Source organism: Sinocyclocheilus rhinocerous, unplaced genomic scaffold (assembly GCF_001515625.1).
Source record: "Sinocyclocheilus rhinocerous isolate Xijiao unplaced genomic scaffold, SAMN03320098_v1.1 scaffold317, whole genome shotgun sequence".
Lineage (NCBI taxonomy): Eukaryota > Metazoa > Chordata > Actinopteri > Cypriniformes > Cyprinidae > Sinocyclocheilus > Sinocyclocheilus rhinocerous.
Window position 1 is genome coordinate 753991 of NW_015633534.1, and position 9825 is coordinate 763815.

The 9825-nt window shown below is 34.7% G+C and overlaps 1 protein-coding gene across 2 annotated transcripts in view; it reads left to right on the plus strand.

The window, feature by feature from the left end:
* Nucleotides 1-9825, plus strand: part of LOC107744252 (peptidyl-prolyl cis-trans isomerase CWC27 homolog) — a 49969-nt gene that overhangs the window by 24431 nt on the left and 15713 nt on the right. For both annotated transcript variants that reach the window (XM_016557789.1, XM_016557788.1), the window contains exon 11: nucleotides 3153-3253. In XM_016557789.1, coding sequence (XP_016413275.1) covers nucleotides 3153-3253 — 101 coding nt within the window. The remainder of the gene's footprint in view (nucleotides 1-3152; nucleotides 3254-9825) is intronic.

Genomic DNA, 9825 nt, shown 5'->3' on the forward strand with positions numbered 1-9825 from the left:
TTAAATAAAATAAAAATAATATTAATAAAATACAAAATAGAATTATATTTGTTCTCTTTATGTAATATTTATATATAAATATATTGCCTATATATAAAATTGCCTCCTCATTTTAAAACACCACCGCACACCACTGTACTGTATCTAAGCCTGCAATATTTCCAATACTGGTAACTACAGTTAATGTAACTGTAAACTGTTCAGTTAATATGGATTAAAAACATGGATCTGTTCATTAAATGCAAAAAATCTGCATGTGTATTTAATTTGCAATATCTGTAACATGTTTTGCATACTTATTAAACTCATACTTAGGCATAAAAACTAGTGGTGCAACGGATCGCAAAACTCACGGTTCGGATCATATTATGGATTTTGAGTCACGGATCGGAAAAGTACTTCTATACCACAGCAAAAACTACTAGCTTAACTAATAAAGTTAGTAATAAAACAAGAACAATTACACAAATTACAAGCATAGATGAATAAAACAAAACACAGTTACAAATAAAGTCAGTAACAGTAGCATTTAGGTGCAGAAATGTAATAATTAAGTGTAAAATAACACAATAGTGCTCACTGCACAAGTTAAATACAGATTAGGGTGCGTTCACACTTGTAGTTCGGTTCTCTTGGTTCGTTTGGTCCGGACCAAAAAAAGAAAACGATACATTTGGTCCTGGTCCGCTGAGCGTTCACACTGGCATTTTTGACAGCGAACCTAAAGATACCGAACCTAAAGGCACAGTGATACGTTCACAATCTGATTGGTCGGGTTGAATGACATATATTTCGCGACGAAACTCACCGAATACCACAAACAAAAGCTGTGTTCGACTTAAAGCGGCGCTGCACAGACCGGTTGGTGTTTGATATCAAAGTACCCATTCAGAGATCGGTCTGCTCAGCGCCGCTTTAAGTCGAACACACATAATGCCGTCTGCTGGACTAAGCGCGCTCATTGCTGCGTGTACTTATGATTTTATTTTCACCACCTGCGAACTCACAAAGAGCTCATAAAAGGCACTTTACATCCTCGTTGCTCCACGTTTTAACACAATAGTGCTCACTGCACAAGTTAAATACAGATTAATCTGTGTTAGAGCTGTGGTGTTATTTGATTAGCAGACAGAAACAGATATATATATAGGCTGCTGTCTCTTTAAGACCAAATGCACGGACCTAATACTGATACACATCCGTTTTTTTTCTCAGCTGTTTGCGTTCACTTAAGACATAACCGACTGTGTTTACTAGAATGCTTGCCAAAACGGGTATTTTAACATAACTTTGTGTGTATTAAAGAGGAATCAATTCGCTGTTCACGTGGTGTCTCTCTCTCTCTCTGCGTGTGCGTGCTTCGGGTGCATGCGGCAGAGGCTGAGCGCACAGAAAACAGCGCACAAGTTAAAATTGCCTGAATGTGTAAACTGGCAAGACAAAACATGTGCAAATGATATACTTTAACTCTATGATGGTTAAACTTAACAGTTAATCCGCGAATCACACGCGTGCCGAACCGTGCAGCCTGATCCGTATGGATCACGGATCATCTATGATCCGTTGCACCCCTAGTGTACAGGTAGCGCAATAAAATCCAATTGAGTTGAGTTTTTCATTTGAGCTGATCTGCAAGTCTTCTTTCTTTAGGGAGGTTTTTTTGAATGCAGCCTCAGGTCAAAATTAGCCCAAATTGTTGTCATACTCATTTTGAAGAGCTCTGCAGTAGGCTTGCTGCGATAGACGGTGTTTTCGGTTATACCAGTGTTAAGTGAGTCGAGCTGACTGACAAGAGTGAGGTGAGAAAGACAAGACGGTGGCAGAAAATTGTTTAGAAAGGAAATGCAAAGGCGCCTGTTTGGCAATATTTTAGATTTTGAAAAGCCTATTGACTGGAAGTTTTTTTAAACATTCGTTTCTTATTTATTTGGTTCCACAGTGTTTGCTAATTACTTTATTTAAATGTTGTGTATTTTATTTATTTAATTTTATTTTACATCAAGGTGTATATGCCGTGCCTCCAAGCTTTCTTAATCGTTTTGCTAATAAACATTCTATGTTTCTTATTTATTTGGTTCCACAGTGTTTTCACCAGTTTTGAAGCAGTGCTTTAGTGACGTAGGTTTCTGTTGCCAGTTAAAGAGCACTGATTAGCTCCACAGCCATGCTAAAGATCATAGTGAGTTCACTGTTTGAGCTCAGAGGGGTTGAGGTGTATCGGTTGAGCCACAACATCCCTTCTTGAGGTGCCAGAACCCTGGACTGTCTGGAAGCCATGCTGAACTTTTGATCTACCAAGGCGCCACACGATTTATTAGAGAATTTTATACTTCTAATGCACGTATTTGTTTCTGACACGTTGGAACACTATGCCTAAGGTAATTGTTGGTTTTATTCCCGTTTTTTGTGAACACTCAATCCCTTTGTTAATTGTGGAATGAAAAGCTTAATCATTTGGAAACCCCGGAGCTGAGGAGATGTTCATATCCTGTGTGCTGTTCTGAGGATTGTGTTTTCATATCAGCCATTTCAAATAAATAAATAATAATAATAAATGAAGATCAGCACCCTGCAGACATTCAGAAATGTACTTGTTTTCTCCTTCTTGACTTTAGTTACAATCTCGAAGTTCGCTCTTGCGAAACCGAGCCCTTTTTGATTTGTGACAGCATGTCAACAAATAACTTGGAGGAAGGCTTATGGAAGTATTTACACACATTTGCACAGAACAAGAAAAAAAAATCACTGAATTTCACGAGGTTGTTGCTCTTTTGTTAGAACAAATGAATGGTTGTTCATATTTGAAATATTTTCGTGTCTGTGATGAGTTGGCTACATCCAAGTTTTTTTTTTTCGTAGACTAACATTTCTAAATTTCAATTTGTGCTTGAAAACATTTGGTCTTTTGAGTATATTTAAGATTTGGCCATTGTCCATGTCACGTTAACTTGTTAAAATGTTTTTTTCATTACTTGAATGATTTATCTCAGATAGCAGGAAAATATTTTCAATTGCTATGCATAAGAAGTGTGCTACATGTTTTTGTTTCCGTAACATGTTTTTCCCTTCTACATTTTGCAAGACTTATTGAGAAAGTGTTCCTTCCAAGACTGGAAATTAATTCCAGCTCTCGGTTGAATGTCTTTCCACAGTGATGAATTGAGAAAAGAAGCTCGCCAGCTGAAGAAAGAATTACTTGCAATCAAACAGCGAAAAGAAGATGGTGTGAAGAAAGAAGAGGATGTCAGCGAGGGTGAGTGTCTGTGCCACAAAATCACAGCTGTTTGTCTTTTCATTGACAGAATTTGAAAAAGCTCTGTAAAATGACCAGTATTCTTTGAAATGTCATGTTTTGTACTGTTTTAACAGTGAAAGCGTCATTTATTTCTCGCATATGGTGTCATGAAAGTTTTTCAACCGCTCCCAAAATCAAGTCAACATGATCCTCCAAACAACTGAATTGTTCTTATTTCGGAGGTTTGTTTTTCTACATCAGGCCTTGCTTTTTATGTCAGAAATATCTGAAGCTGCTGTGCGTGTGTGTGTGTGTGTGTGTATTTTTAAAGCCTGAAATGTTGGCTTGAGTGAGTGAGTGTGTGGATAACATTAATCATTTGGCATTGCTAGCTGTTATTTAATCGATTCTTTTAGACATGCCTAGTTAATTGCTTACCTTTTGTGAACATTTTGAAGAGCAGTGAAACTTTTTTGGTCATTATTCGGTAATTGTTTGCTCAACCCCATGTCATTCCAAACCTGGGAAATCTTTGGAATACATAAGAAGAAATTTTACATAATGTCCTAAAAGAGGGCCCATTGTCATTTGTTATTTAATATGTTGATTGGATTGTTCAAACTCTTCAGTTGGATTTGCACTTTGTCAGAGTCTTTCCGATAGCTATTTGATCAGTAAAATAAAGTAAATTACATTTGTTTAAATATCCCCCAGTGAAAGCAGCAGTGACCAGAGTCTGTCAGTCTCTACAAATGGCCCAATGAAATGGTCCATATGACTCTGTTTCAATTTTTCTTTTGAATTCATATACACTACCTTTGTGTCTAATTAACTGAAATCATGAAACCTACACAATTTAACAGCAATTCATTAACAGTTTAAAAACAATTACATTTTAAGGCCCTAAGAAACACGTTTTTTTCTTCTCTTCTCTCAAATTCAGTTTTATTTTTTTAACAAGTTCTGTGTTTTTCATTAATTTTTTGGATTCCATTTTAATGGTTTCATTAAATGTTAATAATAATCATAATGTTAAAAGCATCTCTAATTAATTGATTTTATTTAAATATTTAAATACATTCTTTTTTTTTTTTTCAGAATTACTGTGTTGTGTTTTTATATTTTTCTGGTAAATAAATTCTGGTAAATATTTTTTTTCTGGTAAATATTCCTTAAAAGAATAAAAAGTAGACTTTATTCTTAAAAATAGACTTTATTTTCATTATGCAAAATATAGTTTAATTTTTTTCCCTCCACTTCAAACTGAAATGAAATATGACCAGGACATACTTTCATTTGATTCACTCATTGACTGGTGTGATTGTAACAGGACTCTCAAACTCGTGTGAAGGAGTGGTGTGGGTCTTCAAGACAAGTCTGGGTCAAGTTATTACAATAAAGTTAAAGTCTAGTTTCTAATATTCTCCTGTTTGCAAAGTCAAGTCTTTCTGTGCTCTGACAGCATTCCTTTCTAATATTTATCATAACCATAGAAATGTGCCTCCACCTCCCAAATGTCTGCAAACTTAATATTTTGTGGCCAAATCGGACAAGAGCAACAAGCTATTTTGAAGGTTCCTGTCTTTACCTGACGAAGACATTATCCTCACAGGACTTTTGAGCTGTGCATCAGTGATGAAGAGGAAGTGTGATCAGAAGAGTGAACTGGTTTTCACTTAGATGGTCCATTCAGTCTAACATCTATTGGTAAAGGCACTAAGAACTTGCCGGAAGTGCAAACAGGGCTCAAAGCCTTTTCTGTTTCTCATATCCAGAGAGCACTCCAGGCTCTAGGCTTTTTGCTTCATGCTTGAGATTTGCGCAGACAAACCTTTGACCTCTACAGAGCTTTCCAATGGCCCTGTTGTATATCACTGTCTTCACATTGTGTGTTTTCAGGGGGCAAAGGTGTGTCCTCTCACCCTAGTCAATGTTTTTTAACGTTTGGCCTGGAATGTCCTATTTACACTCAGCGGCCAGTGCATGTTTAAGGCCTACTTACTTGAGCAAGAAGGACGGCATTTATTCTAAAAAGAATTACAAAGAGCCATTTTAGAGAGTTTGTGCGATGACATAATCATTAGTTTAAACTTTAGTTAGTTGAACTTAACATTTAGAATTTAGAATGTGTAACAAATTGAATTGCACATGCAAATGTACAATAGTACAGAAGGCTTTAACATTCTCTCATTTGCTCTTCATTTGGCGCTATGACAGTTTCTTGACAAAATGCTTAAACAGTCACTTGTGCCAGTACGGTGTTGACATTATCCGCATTTTTGTGGGCAGAGTGGAGTGACCAGTCTTTGCTTATACAATACAATTTAAAATAAATAAATAAAAATGTAAGTGTTACAAATCGTAATGCTGACAGAGGTACATTATGTTTTTAAGACTGTCAGTTTTGTGTTTCGAAGGGCTTTCGTAATGACTGTGAAAGACACGTTTTACCAAACTGTTAAAAACACGTGAAACGCTCACGTCGTTGTGGATAGATATGCAGATATTTATTTATTGATTTAATTATTCACAGGCAAAAATTACAGTGGCAGAAATGGACTTTTGCCCACAGGAACCCATTTGCCAATCGTCTTTGTAAACGGACTGTGCAAATGTCATGCTTTTAAGAAGCAAAGTTAAAAAGTTGTAAACGTTTAACAATTCTCTGTGCTTAAATTGCACAGATTGTGGGGAAATTGATTTAATTCCTTAATAATAATAGTAATAATTCCTTATATTTTAATAATTATTATTTATTCTTTTATTATTATTATAAACAAATTAACTAAATATAACTTCATTCTAAGAAAAGTCCATAAAAATAGGGCACAGTGTAGTTTAATATTAATATTAAGGAATTTTGTGTATTGATTATATTTGTATATATATATATGTATGTGTATGTGTTTGTGTATATATGTATATACAGTATATGTTAGGGCTGCACAATTAATCTAATTTCTAATCGCGATTACAATTATAGATGCCACAATTACGTAATCGTTCAAAACGGCAATTAATCGTTCAAAGTCCACTTATGTTATTCTGCACGCTTAAGATGTTTTTTTCTTTCTACATGTTATCTGTCATAATCATGCAGCCCTAATATATGTGTGTGTGTGTGTGTATATACATATATATTATAAAAATGTTATATATTTTTATATATTGTTAATATTTATTAACATTTTTTATAAATCTTTAAAAAAAATTATGAATAATTTTAACATTAATTTATGACTGCATATACTAACATATAACTAATTCTAAATCACATTTAAAACTGAACTTCAGTCCTCACATTTTAAACTGTCCTCGTTGATGTTCTGCTTCTCTGTTAAAGTGAAAGTTGGCTCTCTTGCCATCTAGTCATCTGGTCCCACCTCCTAATTTCAATGTTTGGGTTTGAGTCCGCTTCTCTAGTGTTCATGTGTCCACAGAGGCTACTTCCAGCTTTGTATTCAGTCCCGAAAGCAAACACATTCCTCCCCTCTCTCTCTAATAACAGCAAGCCGCTCTCTTGGCATCTGCTATCTTATTTTAGGAAGAAGCCAATTGTCTCCTCCGCAATTCAGCAAGCAAACTAGAAGACATTTGTACCTTTCTAAATTATTATTTTCGACAGACATCTCTTCAGTTTTCAAGACATAAATTATAGCATGTTCGTAGTCTGGTTTTCTCTTTCTTGGCATGGCTGTGATTTGTGAGAGCCAAAAATAAGAGAGACATGCTAAAAACACGGTCCGTTCTTACCCACCCTAAATGATGTGGCAACATTCTTTCTACCACTCGGAGTTATTTATACAGGTTATGCCTGTGTGCACAGGGTGTTTTATTTCAATCGAACACGTTGATGTGCAAGAGAAATTGTGAGAGCGTAATCTTATAAAAAGATGTAATAGCCTTTTATTTCTTATTAAAGAATTTCAGTGCATTTGTGTACTTGCACTAGATTTGCCACCAGTAAATATCAACATCATATTTTTCATTTTTTGAAGTAAAACTTTTAGTTGGTAGCTGTGAATTGGATAAGTTCACTAAAATACAGTAAAACTGTAATACTGTGAAATATTATTTCAATTTAAAATAACTTTTCTATTTGAATATTTTTTTAAATGTAATTTATTCATGTGATCAAAGATGAATTTTCAGCATCATTACTCCAGTCTTCATTGTCACGTGATCCTTCAGAAATCATTCTGATATGCTGATTTGCTGCTGATTTATCCATTTTTTTTTTGTTGCATAATGTATTTTCTTCATGATTCTTTGCTGTATATAAGATCCAAAATAACAGAATTGATTTGAAATAGAAATGTTTTGTAGCATTATAAATGTCTTTACTGTCACTTTTGATCCATTTAATGCATCTTTGATAGATGCATTAGAAGTGTTAATTAAATCTTAATTAGATCTTTTCTTTAAATGTTTGAATGTATCACAGTTGAAAATATGAAGTAGCACAACTGGTTTCAACATTGATAATAAGAAGAAATGTGTCTTGAGCAGCAAATCAGCATATTTAATTTAAAGGAGTAATTTAATTATTTAATTTATTATTTTAATGATTAATTATTTTTTAATTAATTTATTAGTTTAATCTGTTAAAATAGACAACAGTTCTTTTAAATTATTACACTATATTTCACAGTATGATTTTTTTTTTTTACTGTATTTTTGATTAAATAAATGCATTCTTAGTGAGAATAAGAGAATTCTTTCTCACAAAAAAAAAAAAAAAAACGTATTTATTCCAAAGTTTTGACTGGTTTTGTGTGTTTGTATAAAAATACAATATATATAAAATATATTCTATTATATGTATAATATTTGGGGTTCAGTACCAGTTAAGCTCAATCAACTAAATGTATGGCGTAATGTTGATTCCGACAAAATTCATTTCCATTTATCTCTCTTTTTCTTTGGAAAAATATCGAATTAAAATACTCATTGTTTTAAAAGTATAGCCACAAGATGGAAACAGTAGGTATGTTGACATATTTTCACGTGAAAGACATGTTTGCTAACCTTGTAAAGTTATCTCCAATTTTACATGTTACCATGACAATGCAACAGCTAAAACCCTAAAATAAATGTAAAAAATATTGGCTTTACAGCTCCAATAATACACAAGTTTCAGCAGAAGAATTAATGTATGTGGTTTTATAAAATTATAAACTTCACATTTCTCATTTTAAATGCTCCAAAATTCATTGCTATCTTAAGTGTCTCGTCATCATCTCTGAGGGTTTTTTTTTTTTTTAAAGAAAAGAAGGGATCTATTGAGAGCCACAATTTCTAATAAAACGTTGTAAATAGGCCTGTGTAGAAGGGCCTTCAAAGATTGACTTTGACAGAGTCTGACTCCAGATAAACAAAGGTTGAGAACTGCTGCCTTCATGTGTAATTATTTTTGGTAACCTACATTTTTAAGCTGATTGCGATCCTACACATAAGTTATGGTGGTGTCTTGAACACCAAGATTAACTGTGTTCCTTCTGATTAAGCTGAGATCTTTAACATTGAATTACACAGTGTAACACCCAGCAGAAGCTCAGGTCTTCCTGTGCTGAAGATGCCGGCGCTGACTGATAGACCCCAGTTACTCTAGCTTCAAGAAGCCTTGAATTCATCCCCTCGATCTTGACCAGCAAAAAGGGAAATAATCCACCTCCCAAATGACGAGGTGTTTGTCGTCCCCATCAACCCCCTGCTGCCGGTTGCTTGATTTGTAGCTCTTTTTGGCCCGAGTGACAGGAGAGCGATGGAATGTTGTTAGAATAGCCGTCAAACTCAAAGACAGTACTTAGCAACACCAGCTGGAGTCGATGGAGTGTGCTGCTGTTGTAGGCCCTAAGGGTGCCATCATTCAGCAGGCCTGCGAGTCGCGGTCTGCAGCTGGGCCCGAGCGCAAGCATTGAGCAGGCCGAGTGGAAGGCATCACTTTTTGCTCACATAAATCACATAGAAAAGGGTTGTTACCAGCGCTGACTTTTCAGAAAGGAGATTTCAATCACAGCTCTGAATTTGTGGCATTCATGCGTTGAATGCCTGTGTAAATGAGTAATTGCATGGTTTGAGTAGCTAATGACAGCCATTGTCTTTAAATAACCTGTTTCACTCAAACTTTAGTTACTCAATTAAGTTCCACTCTACCTGAACATTACACCTCGGGTAAGTCCGGCCCAGAAATGCTTTCAACTAAAGGACGAGATGTTTGCCTGTCAGGCATATGAATGGGATCCAGTTCAACATGTGTTTAGGTTCTTGTGTCCTGATAAAGTGGGTCTCGCCTAAAGTCATATGATACATCAATCACAACTAACGATAAACTTTGTAAACGACCAATCTAACGATTATTAGAATAATCATTCAACTGTATTGGTGATTAATGCTACAATTATTCAACTACTCTAAAATAATTCAGATCTTGTCAATTTAACCATTTTAAAACAGCATTTAATTACATCACTGCAATTTAATGTAAAAAAAAACAAAAACTTTTTTCTTTTCTTTTTTCCCTCCACTCTCTATCTCTTTTTGATTGAGCCGGATAGTAACAATAGCCTCATAATAAACTATACTTAAAT